The sequence below is a fragment of the Haliaeetus albicilla genome, chromosome 10 (genome assembly GCF_947461875.1).
Source record: "Haliaeetus albicilla chromosome 10, bHalAlb1.1, whole genome shotgun sequence".
In the NCBI taxonomy this organism is placed as follows: Eukaryota; Metazoa; Chordata; class Aves; order Accipitriformes; family Accipitridae; genus Haliaeetus; species Haliaeetus albicilla.
In genome coordinates, this window is record NC_091492.1 from 35,089,718 (window position 1) to 35,108,779 (window position 19,062).

The following is a 19,062-nucleotide window of genomic DNA, read 5'->3' on the forward strand; positions in this document are numbered from 1 at the left end:
GAAAACTTTTTTCCTTTTTCCTTTTTTTTTTTTTTTTTTTTTTTTAAAAAAAGAGGGAACGGAAAGTGTGCAGGATGATTTGGTGGATTAACTTTTTGCCTTTCCCATACTTTTATAATTCTCACACACAGGGGATGCTTTGGATTTTAAGGGTTTGGGAGAAGTGACTTTCTCTTTTTATGCATTTATACAGTGCCAGTAACAAAAGGCCTCTAGCTTGTGGCTGTAATGCTGTTTTTAGACTTTACTTTTCAGGCGTTTCCAGAAAATGCACATAGACAGGATACTGAAGACCTCTAGCAGAAGTGAGCCAGAAGAGATTTAACTGGTCACTGCCCAAGTTCAGCTTCTTGGGCAGTAAATACTTTGTGTATTGTTATTTGCACCTGAGAAGAGCTGCCCAGTGTCAAGTATAGGGCCTACAATTCAAAAGGCATCATCTACTAGGCAACAGATTTACATCTTACTAAAAGGAAAATGACCTGTTCCTTAATGGAAAAAATTGGTCAGAACTGGATGTGAGAGGCGAGCTACTTTATGCCCCCAAATTTACTAGAGTTAGTCACGAGAAGCTGGGCACATCGCACTTCCTTTCCAATAAATTCACAGTAACTTATGCCCTCATCTATTTTCTTCTTCTGGAGGTCAAAGCATATTCTATGAAACAGGAGTCATGGAGGCAAACAAGTAGGTTAAGGGCTTAAATTGAAAAATAAACTACAGGCAGAACTATTTGTTTCGTTGTTCTTCTCAATGCTAGCACAATAACAGGGACTTTCTAGAAGGACTTAAATTTGTAACTTTCGGGTCAGAATGGAGCAAGAGACTGAACTCTGAGTGCCCTGACATCTCAAACTACAGTCTTCTTGGAAAGCTCATTTACATCTAATTAAGCAACACTATTTTGTTACCTGACTCAAAGGCTGTTCCTTCTGCCTCTACTAGGAAAGTGTCAGCCAAATGATCCATAATGATCCTGCCAAAAGGACCTTTTGTCAGTAGGAATTACTGTCTATCACACTGCTCTAATAAGGTATGACTCTTCAGCAGCTTGCAATTAAGCACAATAGGCAATACTTATATTTTGCAACTCTTGTTATGCCTCCATGACGATGTATGCGCCAGGACTCCAAATCAATATACATACAACTGAACTTTAGATAATTGTTAAGTCTGTGATAAAGTTAGAGTTTATTTACACATGAGAATGTTCATTAACATAGTTTTGATTCAGATGGTACTTCAAAAGAAACTAGAATTACATTTCAGAAGAAGCTCAAGTCCTGGATTTAAATAATATCCAACTTGTATTTAAAAAACAAGTAACATCACTATGCACATGGAAAGAAGAAATGTCATTTTTAAATCTTCAGACATCTGTAAGAAAATAATAATATGCATGGGGACTGACAAAAGAGAAATCTTCTATTTTAGAAAAGTATTAACTTAAAAGATATTCTTAATTCCCTTTGAAGTTGATGTTAAATACGTGCTTAACTTTTTGCCTACTTGGGGAATCACATCAGCAGCTTGCTAAATCATTTCTTCACAGGAGCCTATTGGACCAATGAACAGTTAATTTAAAGAGGTACTATTCCTAGAATAAGTCAAGTCATAACGAGAAGAGCTTCTCACTCATACAAACTGTCTAAATGCATTAATCTGCGGTGGATCGCTCTGTTATTAAAACAAATTATCATGATTCTTCTTTTTTCCTAACTGGCACCTTCGATGTATAGATTCATATGCTGAACAGCCTTGGAAAGGGCACCCAAAAAGACTGGAGTAAAGCCACATATTTTCCTTTGCAGCTCAGGAATGTACTGCCAAACTCAACTCAAATGCACCAAATTACTTTTTGTTTCTTCTGAAAATTCTTTAAGTTAAAGGTTTCTCATTAATTATGGGATTTTAACCATTTACCTGAGAGGACATTCCATGGCATGGATAAAGGATTGCTTTGTCATCCTCTTCGGCTCCCTGATCTAAGCAGTAGCCACTAGCTTTGCTGTTACGCACCTATAACCGGATCAGAAAGAAAAAGTTGCATTAGAAATTAATCTGTATGATGCAAGTCCAATCTAGCTAAATCTTAGCTGCACTACAGCTACTGAAACAACTAGTATGTAAAACTGTTCTCTGAGAAACACGTGCTTATTATCCCGATATGACAGGATGCCAACAGTGAATTTGCTACAAGAAAAGACATTATTTGGACAACTGCTGTCTTTACAGACCTTGGGTCAGAGTTATATTTTTAGCAGTTACTCAAAGATCAAACCCCCATAAAATTCACTTTAAGAAACCCAGGCCAAATTTTGCTCCACATTACCCTTGTGTAAATATAAATTTTGACCCTATATATTGAGAATGTGACTTCACCAAACGGCATAGGAACTACCCAGGATTGGTGTTGGATGTGGCACCCTTTTGTTTGCTTCTATTGGTTATATAAAACTAAAAAAAGCATGTGAAAAAAATTTATTTGAATTGAGAACATAGTATATGGTTATGTACAGAAGTGACGTAAAGCACATTGTTGTGAAAGGATACAGCAATGATAAGCAGTGTTGGAAGGTTTTCAATATATTTAAAGTGTGGGTTCAGAGATCCAATGAAGTGAAAAATTCATGTGCCTCCCCAGACAAGAAGAATTTACAAGTCTATAAAAGCGGGCTGGAGGTCTTGTGAAATTTCAGGCCTGCCTTTCTCTTCAGGCTAGAAGTATTACACACATAGTTTGGACATAGAAAAATTTTACAGGTATCTTAAACAAGTTGTTTAGATGGACATTTTGAAACAGTCAACAGGTCAGTTTTGGTTTAGACTGTGCAGTATTTGTCTGGCCACCCCCATAATATAGAAATAGCTGCTGCAGGAGATGTCGGAAAAATCAGTAAATAATCCTTCGTATTACGGTGTATGAGCATAACAGGGGATCTGATCGGATAAGGGGGCTCACCAACAGTTAAATTTCAGGAGGTTTAGTTTATGACTCGGGTACTATAAAGGCTAAAGAAGATGAAGACAGCTTTATGACATGGCTTTAAAAAATGTGAATTGAGTCACTAGGAAATATATTTTTACTACTGTTTCAATCTGTTTCACATCTACTCAATACATTTCTTTTCCTTTAAACTCACTAAAATCCAGACATCTTTTCCTCCAGGAAAATAACCAGAAGAGAAAGTATTTAATAACAAGCTTGATGTCATTTAGGATGAAGCCTCTAGTTTTTTCATTATGGGCATGTAAGACTGAAAGTGAACTATGCCAGTTTATACTAGCTAAATAGCTTGTGTGGCTCCATTTTATTATAAATTTTAATGAATTAGATACTTGCATCACTAAACTTCCTGTCTGACTCAAGAACCTTCTATGTGACCACTCAACAGAAACAAACTTCTTTTTAGAGCCCAGCTTGCTAACTGTCTGGTATAATTGACACAACATTGGCAGTTCTGCCAATGTTCTTCGCAGTTAACAGCCTTCTCGGAGCTGACAGTTACTAATAGCTCCTGTTGAATTTACTAAATGTCTTTCCTCAGTTATTGCCAGGGATAGTTATATTAGGATGCAAAGTGATATTATGCAATAAAAGTTGCACTTTGTATCAACATCTGAAGTGCTCGACTTATTTTTATATGAAGTCAATCAAAAGGAACAGAAAGGAATAATGTCCATTTCGTTGTCTTGTGTGAAAATATATTGCCTTTGAATTTAATAGTAGTTCATGTAGACAATTAAAACAGAATCTTAAAAACATTATGCAGCAGGAGAGCTCTGAGAACTTCGCCCCCGTTCACAGTCATAAGTGACAGCAGTCCCTACATTGCAGGCACGCGATAGAGATTTAAAGAGTTACAGAAGGCATGTCTGACTCCTTTAAAGACTGGGGTCAGGCATATGTGGGAGTTTTGATTGGTTCACAGAAGAGGAAGAAATGATCCAGACAGCTGAGGTGAACTGAAACGTCTACACATTTCCAGCACATTCGGATCCAGCATTTTATTAGGGTTAAGTAACCTATCCACTCAGCTATCTCTGAGTAGGTGTTCCAAGGTCTTCCTCAATACTGGTACACAAGTGCAAATGAAAATACAGAATCTGAGCACAAAGCAGCAAAATTATTTTTCTTATAATGACTTTTTCATGATGAGAAAAAGACCTGCCAAATGGTAGCCTCACCTCGTAATCTGAACAACAATATGTCCCTTTTTATCCTGAACAAGTAGGATTGCAAAAAGGAATTAATAAAGTTAATGTAATCCTTCAAATAGTCTGGCAAAACCCAAAAAAGGGATGGTTCTTTACCTAAAAACAATTCAGCAAACTCGACTGTTCTCATTAACTGTAATTATTTTAACTCTCTTGACTGCTGATGTTTTCTTGATGACTTCCGTGGCATCCTATTTGGGAAAACGATTACCTCAAATTTATGTTCTCAGAGCTGCTGTATTTTAAAATGAAAGCCAAGGAGGTTGTGTATCATCATTAGTGAGAGTGATTTCATCTGATGTACTCCAGTGAGAGGGACAGTGCTTCTCAAAGCCACACTTCTTAGTGCTGATTAAAAGTAGGGGAGGGCATTTCTGTTGCTACTACTGTGCTGACTTGAAATTGCTCTGTACATCCTGAGACCCACCACTAAGATGAATGGACTGCTCTTATGCAGCCATGATGTATTTTCAAAGACATACAGTACCTCTCCGTAAGTGACTGTATTATTATAAACCCTCATTTCAGGATAGACATTCTCCAAGTACCACTTAAAACTCCGGCACTGCAGTCGCTGTCGTAGAGCTATTCTTTCAGAAACGTCTCCAAAGTCAACTCCAGGGTTCTACAAAGCAGGAAGAGAATAAAGAAATCTCACTGCATTGCCTTCAGAGTTGTTTTCTTTACTGAAACAAAATTTGAGTTCATTTTGTATAGCAAGCTGTATTTCCCTCTCTTCTCTCTCTTTTGTAAGCAGCAACTCATCAAACAGCTGCTGAGAGCAGACAATAAATATTAATGAAAGTCAGTGGAAAAAGAAGGAAAATAAACAAGCAAAAACCAAACATAAATCAAAATAATAAGAATACAATAAGAATGTTGTTACTTACAGCAATTCTAAATGTTTGCAATCAAACCTGAACTCCTTTGCTTTCAGATTTGTTAGGAATTTAGGCAGTAATTCTGATCTAAGATATGGCAGCTTGATCATGGTTTACTCTAGTAACAGCCTTGGGTATTCACTGATGTAAATGAGATCAGAACAGACCTGTTAAAACTTCAAAGCAGAGCTGCTCAAAAAGTCATTAAGCTCCATTAAACATTTGCGGAGACCAGCATTCAGTTTTTACTGGAACTGGAGCTCATTTGCAGACTTGAGCCATAAAATGCAGTTAAACTCAAAACCTTGTTTATAATTCTACTTCAGAATTTAATTCATGTTTAAATACAAATCCCATGAAAAACACAGGCTGGAAGAGTCAAATCAATATGATCACACCCAGCCATTTAAAAAATGCCAGGTCCTAAGTTAGCGTCTGTTGATTTAAACTATTATAAATCATCACAGTTCAACATTAAGACAGTAAGAGTTACCTCATCTAAAAATCTTTTCCGACACTGTATAAATCAAATGGACTGAAACTGGGGAGTTTTGCGTGGATCTGTCTTAAGTGCCTCCAGAAAGATTTCTGTACGTTTTACAAATTATGTCTAATGCAGGGTCACAAGACAGCAGCAAATCTTAGCTCAGGGTTTATTAGAAACCCCAACAGATGCCCAGTTTTCAGGAGAGAATACAAATGTAATACTGAACAGGTTTTTCTATTTGCCACATAAAGAGTTTGCTGTGCTCACTGCTGCTTGCTGAGGCATACTTTGTCATGAGCTCTCTATGCAGCATCCATTCAAATGGATGTTAATTTACGTACTACTTCAGGCTACATGGAAGGAGAGCAATTCTTGAAGGCACTCAGTACAATAAATCATTCAATATAAGATTCCTTTATCACTAAAATTGTCGAGGGGCCCATACCAAATATTTGGTTAACTAAAATAAAGCTATGCTGATCTGCTGCTGACGGTTATAGGAATAGGATCTTGCAGATGTGTCCAAAGATCATCTGGTAATCAAGACACACATTATGCACAGCTCCTCAATAACTTGGAAGGGAGCAAGTTGTGGAAAAGATGATGAGAGTTACGAAAGGGTTAATTTGGATGGGTTTTGGTATGGGAGAAAACACATATTTTACTTCCCTTCTTTCTGCCCTATTCTAAAATGAGGCAATAGAGTGCCCTGCTTGCAGTGCCATTCCTACAGAACACAAGAGCAGCAAACAGAGCAGCTATGAAAATGCTGTGCTTACTTCTGTATTAGCTGCAGTCATCATGTGTGGGTTGCAGTGCGCTGGTACAAGAATGAGGTGTCCACAGAATTCAGTATGTGGACATACTCTTTTTAACCAGGCAGTAAGGTTTCTAGTTCTCCTGCAGGTTTTTCTTATGGCTTGTAACAGTACACTACTAATTAGTAATCTAGTTTGAATACTATAGTGGAATTCTCTGTGAACACTACACTAGCTTCCTTTTCCTGAGCGCTAATGGGGTTATTTTTATGATGCACATTTTATCAATCAATTTCTTTTATGGAAAGAAAATTTTAATGTTCAGTACTTCTGCTGATTTTATGTCTCTTAATGCAGATGTGCCTGGGTTTTTTTAAAGCACTGCTGTATAGCTCAGTGCAGAAAAACACATCAATAAGTAATCTCAGAGAGATTAAAGGAAATCATGGTTTGGTGTAAATGCTTATTTAAATACCTTGTATTTTCTCAGAATTCATTTGCATACAGCATCAAGCAAACAAATTTACCAAGGTTACTTGTTCATCTCCTATTTGAAACTGACCATTTTATCAAATGCATGCAGACAGGGCCAAAATGCCCCTAAAAACTTAGATGGACACTGCTTTGTCTTCCTCCTACTATCACAGAAACCTTGTGTGGGAAATAAGTTATGCAGTATTGCCTTTTCTTAAGGCAAAATAATTCTCTGCAGTTACCTCTCATGCCAAAAGAAGTCACCAAAACACATCTTCGTAGAGACCTTGCACAGAGTGTCCAATACTGAACAGCAGTAAGTGAAATTTGGACATGTGCAAACATCTGATATATTCAGACAACACATGCAGAAGAATGAAACATTGCCCCTTTAGGTATATGTATTTTCAAAACTACAACAGGAATGAACAAAAATGGGGTTTGATATATTACCTAGGTACCAAAGTGCAAGTAGATATTTAGGACACAGACTAAATCCAATGAAGTCTTTGACAAGACTCCTGTGACTGATGGACTCTAGGTCATAACTGAATATTCACAAAGACACTGCTGGGCTGGCATATTTTCCTGTCCTGATAGGAACATACCTGTTTCCATTTACTTCAATCAGCTCTGGACAAACCCCTCATATAAGGGTTAATAAACCATCATTACCTACAGATCAGAGTATGTGTCCCCTCAGCTGCTCTCCCTGTGCCCCTTCGCATGAATAATTTGGATGCAAATACCACTAAAGAATACAGCAGCAGTCAGCCTCCACCTGACTGGGATATAACATACATCTCTTCTGTACGAGAATTATGCTCAGTGGAGATGTAGCATGTGATATACTTACAGAATAAAGTGATAAATTGAACCTACAGTTTATCTAATATTTATATTACATGGATTCCTAGAGGCCCCCACATGCCATCTACAATTCGTATGCAGAGTAAGAAACAGAATGTGTCCACATTGCAACTCTCAGCCTGTAGACAATAAAGCTAGTTAATGTGTGATTCTTTTATCGCATACTTTGTTTTTTATGCTGGTGAGGTCTACTGAGTCTCACAATGAATGATGATATTTATTTATGGACATTTCTGTAGTCCTCACCACAGCATATGAACACCTCAAAGTTTAATGGCATCCCAAATTAACGACTTCTTCTGAGGAAGCACATAAACCTGTAACATCGTGCTCTAGTTAAATTATAAATCTGTGTCACTGCTCCTGAGCGTACAACAAAACTTACACTGAGGAAGCAAGTTTATATGGCAGAACTCTCTGTATTAAGCACGGACCAGCATGAAAGCACTCTTCCCCGTAAGCTTAGCCCACTTTGTACAACTGTACTAATACCCTTCACCTCAAAGAGCTAACCAGGAACAGCCATCCACGTTTCTGCCTCTGTTCAGGAGACAACGTGACCCGTACTTACTGCCATGGGGATGTTCCACGCCATATAAACGTGTGACTTGAAGTCATCCATCCAGACCTCAGCAGCCCGCAGGGCGTTGCGCTTTGCATAGTAATCAATGTCGTTGTTGTAGGGTTTCTTTGTGCGTTCAATATGTGCCACGCGAGAACAGGGTAACACCTCCATGCTTCCTCCGCACTGCCAGACCTGGGAGAGTTGGAGGAAAAACAATTACTTTTTTTTTTTTTATAATTTTTTTTTTCCTTTTTAAGGCAATAAACTGCTTCTTTTCGGATGCTGCATATAGAGTGTTCCCTAGTCGGAGATGGCTACTATCTAACGATTCGGAACGATCGCCCGATTTACCTGCTCTGGGGGTGAACCCCCTCTCTCTGCACATTGACTATAGGTGAGTCTGAGGTGAATGCAGCTGGCTGCGTTAGGTACATAAGTTTAGATGCCATAAATATCCAAGTAATGGCCCCATAATGTCATTTTTCTTGGAACCATTAGGCAGAAGACAAATTATAAGGTGGCAACCTCTATCATAGGGACTAATTTAACGTAGTGCTTGTTACTGAAACTTCAACAAAAATCGGTTATATCATCTGGCTGTGTTTGGCACTATATATGCGGGGGTTACTGTATCAGCTCTCCAAATCAACTAACAAACTTTTAATAGTTTAAATTTAACTGCCAGAAAAATCTGATACACATTTAGTGTATGTAAGCACCTCAGATGACCTATTCCACACCAGAGCCTTTTATGTGGGGATTTGAACATTACCTTTGGGAGAAACCAAATTACCCACATGCACAATACCAACAGAAAAGCATGGAAACACACTTATTTTCTCATTATGGAAACTTAGACTTTGATAGTGAGGCAGTCGATTATTCTTTTCTTTTTCTGATCTAGTCCTTGCAGGCTTCACTGATTTTCAGCACAGCAATTCTCCTTTCACAAACACACTTTGCCCTACCTTCAGTAAGAAACAAGCACTGACTTACCTGGTACAGGACATCCCATGGAAATTTTAGCCAAGAATAAGACACAAGTCTTAGCACAGGATGCCTTGGTAAATCCATCCATTAATCAAAATGTGCATTTATTTAGCAACAGAGGTTACTGCCACACTTGGCAGTAGATGTGAGCACAGCAGACGCATTTCTCACCCAGTGCTCCTACAACCTCTCAGCCGCAGCCAGGCAGCAAGCAAAGGAGAAACCTCTGGTGCAACTATCCTGTATACCTTTACCTGCAACCCACTCACATAAGAAGCAACACATGACCACTTACGAGTTGATGAAGATAGATAAAAGGGGCTGAGTGGAGACTGTATCACCCAGCCTTCCCAGACACCACCATACCCATACCATGCAATTTTTTCCTGTTGATTATTTACTGTCTGAACTCCGTGGTCGGAAATAAAGAGGACTTGTCTCTTTGAATCAGTGAGATTAGGAATGATTCAGGGTGAGTGAAACTTATACATTTCAGTTCCCTCAGGTCTGCACCTAGTACTATAGTCTAGCTGAAATAAATAAAAAATATTAAAATATAAGCAATGATCCATTTCTTTCCAAGGCTGCCTTTTACTGAGCATAAGAGCTCATTTCCAGACAAGGTGCACTCCAGAACAATACTGGGGCAGTTCACCTAACCTGCCTTCTCAGGGACAAAGATAAATTGCTTGGGAAGTGGCAGATGAAATCTTCACCCCCAGTTTGGGGCCTTTTTTTTTTTTTTTTTTTTAAATACTTTGTTAGGTAATATTTATTTGCTGTTTTCCAAACAGTTCTGTAGTAAATCACTGGCCACTGGAATTTGCATTTGATAAATAAAATACACTGAAAAAACACACTGCTCATAAATTTGGACTGACAAATGCTGAAGGTTTCCAGTGCAAAGGGGAAGTGCTCCAAAAAAGAAAGGAATTAATTGATTTTCATGATCAGAAAGGGAAATGAGCAGTATACTTTAGTATACTGCTATTTGCCCAAACCATCCTAGAAGTCAGCTATTTAACGCACAGCACATTTTTTTTTCTCTTGATATGGCTAATGACCTTGTAATTTTTATTTAGATATTTTGGTACCAAAGGCAAATACATTATCTGAGCAACAGATTTATTTCCTTCAAATGCCAGTGCTCATGCAAACCTGAAAAGAAAAAGGTACTAAACTGCAACATTAAAGGAAACAGTTTAGCTCATCTGTAAATTCAACACAAACAGTTATTTATCAGTGATAAATTCTCCCCAGATGAAATCCACAGGGAACTCAGACACCTGGCTTTGAAGAAAACACAACAAAAAAAGGCAGTAGCAGCCTCAGGCCAGATAACGCGCACCCTGTCAGCCAGGATCTTTGGTGCTCAGCAGTCAGTGTGAATTTGCACTGTGGTGTGACCGCCCCATCTGCAGCCGTCTAGATTGCTTTACATTTACATTCAGTCTCCCCTTTCCCCTACCCCTCAGTCCTGTTTTGCTCTTTAAAGAGACAAAACCTGCTGAAGAGTAGGAAGGAAGGAAACAGCCAGGAAGTAATAAAGGAAATTTGGCTTCCTATAAAGATGCTAATTTACCCCAAATTACTTGTTTTTTCTGGGAATATGTGACTTTTAACGCCAGTGGGAGATGTTTTCCAGGGTAAGGATGGGATTTCCAATCCCAAAGAAAGCGAACTGGATGTACAGCCTATGGGGAGGAGGCAGTTAGATAGTTGTGTATCACCAGGTGTACATCATTGTGCCACCGTTTCTCCACATCCCAGATAAATGCCATGGCTGCTTGACTATGGGTCATTTCTTTTCAGGCCAGACAAGGTCTCCTGTTTCACTTCATAAGGATTAGTTGCTGTTCAATGGAGCATGGACATGCCTCTGCATCCCCACACCCTTCCAGTGCACTGCTAAGTACAGACTGAAGCTCGTCCTCTCCCTTTCCAGTCCAATGATTACTTAATCTTACACAAAATGAAAGAGTTTCAGTAGTACAACCAAGCACGGGCACCCAAACCCAGCCAAGATCCCAGTAGTTAAGAGCAGTCATGTGAGGTTTAGATGAAGACTCAAGACTTGTGTCTGAATCAAGAGGATGGGGAGGTTTAGCAGCACCCTCTCCCTGCTGGACACAGAATTGAAAGACATGCGTGGTTCAGAAAACCATTGTCTGTCTGCCTCTAACTGCAAGAAGTCTCTGAAACACAATGAAGGATGAAAGAACGAGGAAAGTTTTACTGCATGAAACAGATAGAGAGGTGAGTCAGTGGCTGCCTCTAAACCTGCTTGATTCTCCTCCTCTTTTCATCTTCAAAACTGTATTTAATGACCCATTTTAACAGTAGTAAACAACCTATTTCTTTCCACATCTATCTGTGAAATTATGCCACAAAAATAATTGCATGCATCTATATAGCATTTATCAGGCAGAGTTCTTAAAGTGCCTTACTATGGGAAGCAAACTGTTTCTACCTGTGAGCATACAATGATGCCCAAGTCCCTCCAAATTGACATGTTTCAGGCAATCAGAGGAAACCAACTTCCATAACTATGACTCATCTTCTGCGCTAACAACACATTTCCAACCTGAGTAATTCCTCTCACACTCTGTTGCCAGCATTCACTGTGTGTTTCAAGGTTCATTTACTGAGAACGTGGAAGTTGAACGGTCTCTCTGAGCCGGTCCCTATGAGGGTGCGCATCACCGAAAAGCAAACTCGGCCTTCTGTTCCCCCATGGAGAGGCAAATCCCCAATAGTAAACTTTGTTTCTGACATCACAGCATGCTCTCATCAATCCTGTATTGGAGGGCAACAACTGGGGCAACAGCCCAGGCTCCATTGAAGGTAAAGTAGATAGAGGCTCAAAAGATGCCCTGGGCAGGGCACAGAAGTAGCTCCAGCTGATAAGCAGCAGCAGCAGAGAAGCAAACAGGCTGCTGCTTTGTGTGCTCCTCGACTTGGCACAGCTGCTACAGCCCAAGGACCCGGCTTTGCCTCCGCGAGCATCACACTGTGCAATGTTTTAAGACGTGATCAAGTAATTCCAAGAGACACTCAATTTATTTGCTAATTGTAGTTAATTTCTAATTTCAGTATTGCTCTTTAGGCTGCTATAAACAAAATTGATAGCAATATAAATGTTACCATAGCCGTGTTACCTTAGCATTTTTACTGCTAATTATCTCAATCAACTTTTCTATAAACAGACATATTAAGTATTAAGAAGAACAAGTACCCACATCAGGGGTAAATTACAAACTGAATGATAATGTTCATGGTTTGCGCTACAGTGATTTACTGGCACTAATTATTAGCTCTTCCTGTACACCTGAGATATAGCTGTCCTACAGAAAAGTGTTTACCATTTATTATACAGTAGTCAATTGGACATCATATTGTATGCATCAGAGAAAAACTGAGATGAGACAGTGTCTTGTCTACCATGACCTAAACTGCACATCATCCAAAGTTCTCTGAATGCAGATTAGGTACACGATTTGAAAAGGCTAATAAATTGCTATGCTCTAACTCTTGCCAAACAAGAAGAAATTTTCTGCCAAAATATGTTTTCCACAAGTATTTGTTGCTGAAGGTCCAAACTATAATTTTTAATAGGATTTTTAAAAAATACTGGTTTCTAAAAAAAAATTAAAAAAAATAAAATCCAGAAAATGTCTGCCTGGGTTTTTTTTTGATGAAACTATTAGAATCCTAAAAAGGAAGTACAGTTTCAAAGAAAAAAAAGGAAACCAAAGGAAAACAATAAGAATCAAACAAGCAAACAAAGGGACAATACCCCCCCTTCCTCCCCCCAAATAAAAAGGAAACCAACAACAAAAAAAAAGGAAGCCAACAAAAAAAAAAAAAAAAAAAAAAAAAAAAAGGAAGCCAACACTTGTGGCCAAAATCCAGGTGTTTTGGGAAGGAGGAAGGGAGGTGAGGTAAAGTAAAATGTAAAATTCCATCAATCAAAAAGGTCAAACAACAAGCCTGGTCATTGTTGAAGCAGGACATAGAGCTGGCTGGAATGCTGGGCTAATCAGTTCCTAAGTCATGGCAATACAGAGAGGGAACATTGCTGACATGGCCTCCAGCTCTGCAGGTGAGACCTATTTCCAATAGCATCATGCCCTGCTGAGTGAATGTCAGCGCTCAAAAACATCATGGGATTTGATACTGGGGTGAGCCATTTGCAACAGGGTAACTGCAGCTCCCAAGACGCTCACACTGATTACAGCTCTTCACTCTCCATGGACGTAGTACTCCCTAAATGGAAAAGCACCCCACATTACCTTCAGCCAATCTGTTTTTTTGAAAATATATGTTCACTCACTAATGAGTGAAAGGATTCATGCCAAAAATGGCAATGAAATACCAATATTTTGTGGCCATTCTTATGCATGCTTTTAGGAATGTCAGGAGAAGGGGGTGCCTGCAATCTACAAGTAACTAATAATAGAGCTTATTCATTGTTTCAGTCAAAAACCCCAAACATACAGTCTCACAAGTTAATGTATGACATTATTTTGTACACTAAGCCAAGTGTACAGGGTTATTTAATTTGGTACAAATGATCTCAGTAAAAGCAAAATCAGTAGGTAAAAATAAAAATGGCATTGGTATGAAGGCATAGCTGAGGAGACAGTTAACTCTCTTAACTTCAAAAACAGACTGGAAAGAAAGATCATGAGCCTTAAGAACTTTGCATCCTGCTGTGAATTTTGCAGTTTAAACACCTTGGTGCTCCGTGAGAGAGAAAAATAAAAGTTTCAGACTCTCTGTTGCAACTAGTTTTTCCATCAAATACACCTTTGATTCAAGCAGCTGTAGAGATGAGGTATCCAAGAACGTGTCATAGTAGAAAGGAGACCTCAGCGTGTGGGGGATTTGCTTCCAAATAATTACCCTCTGCTAACAATTTCACAGCCCCTTTTAACCAACGCACGGGTTCTGTGCTGGACTGAACACTGAAAGTTTACAGATGCCAAAGCAGCTCCAACACAGAGCGAACCAAACATTTGCAACACGTTGGTCTCCACCTCTTTTAAAACCAGCTGAGTAAACATTGGCTCACTTTTCCAAAAGAGAGCTGGGATTAGTCCTGCTCTCTAATAATATAGAAAATCAAGCAATTAATGAAATTTGCAATAATCTGAGACTTTGAGCGCATTTTTCGTAGTTGGCAAGCTCTCTGGAGGTGGTGCCAGAAGGGACTATTACCGGACAACTTGCAATTGTGTCATAGCAGCTTTATGCTTTATCTGCTTCCAAGAACCTGCAGGCATTTCAGTGGTCCTTTGCTGAAAGGAATAATCACCGTCTACATCTTCCAGCAGTAAGAAAACGGAAAGAATCAGCTTCAAAACATGCATGTGGCAGCAGGGTCCCCTCATTTCTAATACGCCCAACAGAGCATGTTACCTGGCATTTCTGCAGCGGCTTCTGCCAGAGGCAGCACTTCAGAGGTGGATGTTCAGCACATCCTGAAACGAAACCCTTATGCTAGAACTGGACTCTGATGTTCTATAGCAGCAGTTCTGAACTCCACCTGAGCAGCACTTCATAGAAGTAGCCTTTCAGATTTCAGACTTTCTTTTCTTTGTGAAGGCAACAGAAGGGATGGAGGAGTTTTTAAAGCAGCTCCGATATCCCTGTTTTATGATATCCCGGCGTGGGAATTCTTAAAGGTCAGGGATCTCAGGTTTTCTTCAATTTTCAAAGCAAAGCCTACCAGAGACAGATGTCTTCTAGACTACCCACACACACCTACGCAGGACTGGAAAATATTTTCCTATCACGAAAGAATTTCCACATGTTTCAGAAATTTTGCTGACCTAAATTGTCAAGAATGACATCAATCTTAAATGTTTTCACTAGTTGAAACATAGGCTCTTTGCTACCTCCATCTTCCTCCCCCCAAAAAAACCTACCCCCAAAATGTTTTTCTTAAACTGAACCACTGATGATTTTCAGAAGATCTGTTTGGTGTTAAAAGATTTTTTAATATAAACATATTTCAATCTGAAAGGTCAGTTTAAACTGAAAACCCAAACCTTTCTTGCAAAAATAGCAAAACACAATCTTTTGACAACATTAAAAAAGGGTATTTCTTCTCATTTAGAAATTTTGCCAAAGCACAGTCTTTTCCACAGAAGTATTTTTATTTTAATTTATCAGCTGGAAAAGCCTCAAAAACCTACCTGCCCATCAAACTTTAAGGAGGCCAGTAGGCTCACAGCCATTCTCAGAGTGCATATGGCCTGGAGATAAAGATGCCTTAAATCACCGTGACAGACCACCCAAATGACAGGATCTGACAAAGTGATTAAATTGTGGTTTCTCAAGGTGAAAAAAGTCTAAGTACTTTCTGGCAAAAGTTGCAATACCTGAAGGGCAGAAGGACACGCAACCCAGGTAGTAAATTCACAACAGCAGGCACCATTGGGCCCTTCTCAGCTCCTTTAACACCATTGTGTAAAATAAAATCCGGGTGTACAGCAAAGTTACAGGAAAACTCCTACTCTGATGAAGTCAAACAGAAAGATAATGCTTAACATTAAAAACATGCATAGGAAAGTGATACTGTCATTTCGGCCTCTCTCTCTCCAGCCAGCCGTGGACCAACAAGGTCTGAATCGTAAGGGATTCTTCAAAGTAAATTTGAAACATGACAATAAGATCCTTTCTTATCTGAAACACAGAGGCTCTCTAGTTATCCTCCAGTCCTTAATCGATGTGGCAACTCTTCTAGTGCCTACTCTAGAAACAAAAAATTAGCATGAATATAGCACACATATGGCTCTTGCATCTCTGATATTGACAATTTACATAGTTCACTGAAAACAGATTTTTCAAAGTAATTTATAGCCTGACATTTTCTTTTTTTCTAATGGGGTTTTATGGATATTCTTTCTTCCATGTATTCTCAGTGCCGACTAGAGTCATATTTAATCAGATGTGCTAGATAAAGTGCTCTCTCTCTGTTTTTCACTTCACATAGGAAGCTGTTAGAAACTAGGGAGCTGTCATAATCAACATGTCATATGGAAAATTTAATCACATGGTCTCGTTTTGTTCATCAGCTACATTTTTATCATGATCTTTAAAGGCAGCCATAATTATTGTTTAAAAAAGACCCAGCTCTGAGTTTTCAAAATAGCCTGTGCTATTTAATGGTCTACTTATAGAGCAAAAATCTTTCCCCACTGGGACAAAACAGCTTACATCAGAAACACTTTTAGCTGCCAAAAAAAGAGTTGAAAAAAGGAAGAAATCTCAAGATCCACAGATGATATGTTTTGTCAAAGGATAAACTTCTGACCAATGCTTGCAAATCACAGGACCCGAAAGGGTCCTTGCTTGACTGATCATGACATTGTCTCTATTACAATCCCTACCTTTTTGGTTTCGACTCCTGCTAACAGTGGTTTAGAGATAATCTGCTAATAGCAGATATATAGGGAGTATGATGAAATCTCACACATAAAAGCTAATTCTGTCACTACGATAGTCTTATTAACGTAGGTGTGTAAATACCTAGCCCCCAATGCTTTTGCTGCCCTGTAAGGCTTGGGAACACGCAGCAGTGTTCATGGACTATTGACTTTGGAGGGTTGAATTTCACTTGGGGCTTTCCTCATGTTTTTTTTCCTGGCTCCTGCAGCATGAACTTAATTTGGAGACAGAAGCATAGATATGGAGGACAGAGCAGACACAGTCATACGAGTCTTTAGTATATGTTTGGCACCAGTATTATCTCTTTACGATGATGATGATGATTATTATTATTATTATTACTATTTCAGTTGCCCCAACAATGAATACCTGGAAGCTAGCTGCTTTTCCCAAAACTATTACGATAAAGTTCAAGGGTGTGCTGTTAGATCCTCTTGCAGAGTCATCTAATGTGAGGTTTCATGGCAGATACAAAATGGCACCTTTTCTTTGTAGGAGAGTAAAACAATTATTTCATTGATACTTGGTTAGCCTTTAAACTTTGTTAGAATTGATTAGAGGTTGACCTCTTTGTTTTGTTCCCTCTGGGTTTTCTAATATTTACAGATGAATTGCTTTCAGAGAAAAAAAGGCAGTGTTCTTACAATGAGACACTCAACTGATGCACATTTTTTTAAATTTCTTTGGTGGCTTTTCAGTAGCAAATTTAGAGGTTGTCCTTCACATGTTTCTTAGGGGTTACACAGAACCTTAAGCCATCTAAGATCTCAGATGTGACAATAGTAAGAAGATAAAACCCTTCTGTTAACCTCCTTACAGAGGAAAGTAGATAAGCATGAAGAAATTGAAACATTTTCTAGAGAAACTCGCACTCAGCAACTGCTGTCTTGCTGTAAAGATAAGCTTTGTGTGTAAAGAATGAAGTCCGATAAATTAATAGACTAGGTGCTATGGGAGGGAGAAGATAGGATTTAAAATTATATTAAAAATGTCCCATATACTTTAACCACTAATCCGATCTCCATAAACCCACATTTTGCACAATTTTTATGAAGGATGTTGCACCTTTGAAAAAAGCATGTCTAGGGAAGAAGCTTATGATTTTATGCGTGAAGTTGAATTCCCTTCTGCAAGGAAAATTCCAGACTCTCTGAAATGTCTTGGTGATGGGGGCTGGAAATTACAAAAAACCTTCAGAGAAACAAGAGCTTTAAGGCTACCTGTAATATGCAACATCGCATGGGCCATGCTTTACGTATGGATTTCAAATGTGCATTAACTGGCATGGCAAAGACTGAAATATCACTCCAAACCAAGGTGGTTCAGGAATTCTTGTTTGCTGCTAGGAAATTCATCTATAACTGCAGCAATACTGGTCAAAGACCACCTGCTCTGATAAAACTGTTCCCTGAGGAGCTGGTGAGAAGGCTTCACAGCCAAGCGAAGCATAGCAGGAATTAAGCGCAAGACCAAAATGATGGCAAAATGCAGCCAGGTCTGTACTCGAAGAAATTTTAGGAGAGCTTATGCGGATACCAGACTTCCATCACTGGGCTCTGGAGCCTGCTCCTCATTCCCAATCCTGAGCTCCTAGGATTCACATGGCTGCAAAGCAGAACCTGCTTCTGGCGATCATGACATCTACCTTTGCCGGCACAAGTTCCCTGGATGCCTGCCTGCTTTGGGGCACCTGCCAAAAAGAGGCACCAGGAGAATTACCCAGAGAGTCCACCGATTCGGACTGATCCAGCTGCAGCAATGTACCATGTGCCACGCAGGGGACAGTGGCTCACCCCTCTGCTGAAGACATGATGTCAGCATGTCCCTCAATGGAAAAGGATGCGGTAGATGATCTGTTGGCCCCGGAAAGCGCTGAGGGAGCAGAATCTGGGGAGATGGCAGCTTAACAGGTAATAACAAAAAAGGCCACATGGCAGGCATGGTGTATAGCAAACATTGGTACATTCTGTATTGCTGACCTTAGGTGAAGATAAGCACTGTTTATCTACCATCAACCTCAGTGACATCATTGCTTAGGGATGGCATTAGGGTGTGACAGGAGAAGCAGCACCAAGGAATGGGAATAGAGAGAAAGGACAGCCTATCTAAGGGCAAGTTTTTAAACTTCAAAGACTTGTTTTTCTTAGCAAATGAATGAATGTTGGCACCTCAAAACGCTCCAGGAGATGTTAACAGCTCCTATCACATAAATGACAGGCATAGAAAAGAGATTGCTTTGAGGCGCACCCTTAAACTTCATAGACTAGAGATAAGAACTTTCTCTGAATTCTCCTCAAGTCTGAAAGAGGCTGCAGATATGTTCTTCTGCTCTAATATCAGATGTGTTGGTTTTTGCAAGCCCCA

At 39.3% G+C, this 19,062-nt stretch overlaps 1 protein-coding gene across 1 annotated transcript in view; it reads right to left on the bottom strand.

The window, feature by feature from the left end:
- Positions 1-19,062, bottom strand: part of GALNT9 (polypeptide N-acetylgalactosaminyltransferase 9) — a 161,667-nt gene that overhangs the window by 12,314 nt on the left and 130,291 nt on the right. Inside the window, exons 7-9 of the mRNA XM_069794957.1 lie at positions 8,260-8,445; positions 4,706-4,843; positions 1,924-2,019 (exon numbers count right to left, since the gene is read on the bottom strand). Coding sequence (XP_069651058.1) covers positions 1,924-2,019; positions 4,706-4,843; positions 8,260-8,445 — 420 coding nt within the window. The remainder of the gene's footprint in view (positions 1-1,923; positions 2,020-4,705; positions 4,844-8,259; positions 8,446-19,062) is intronic.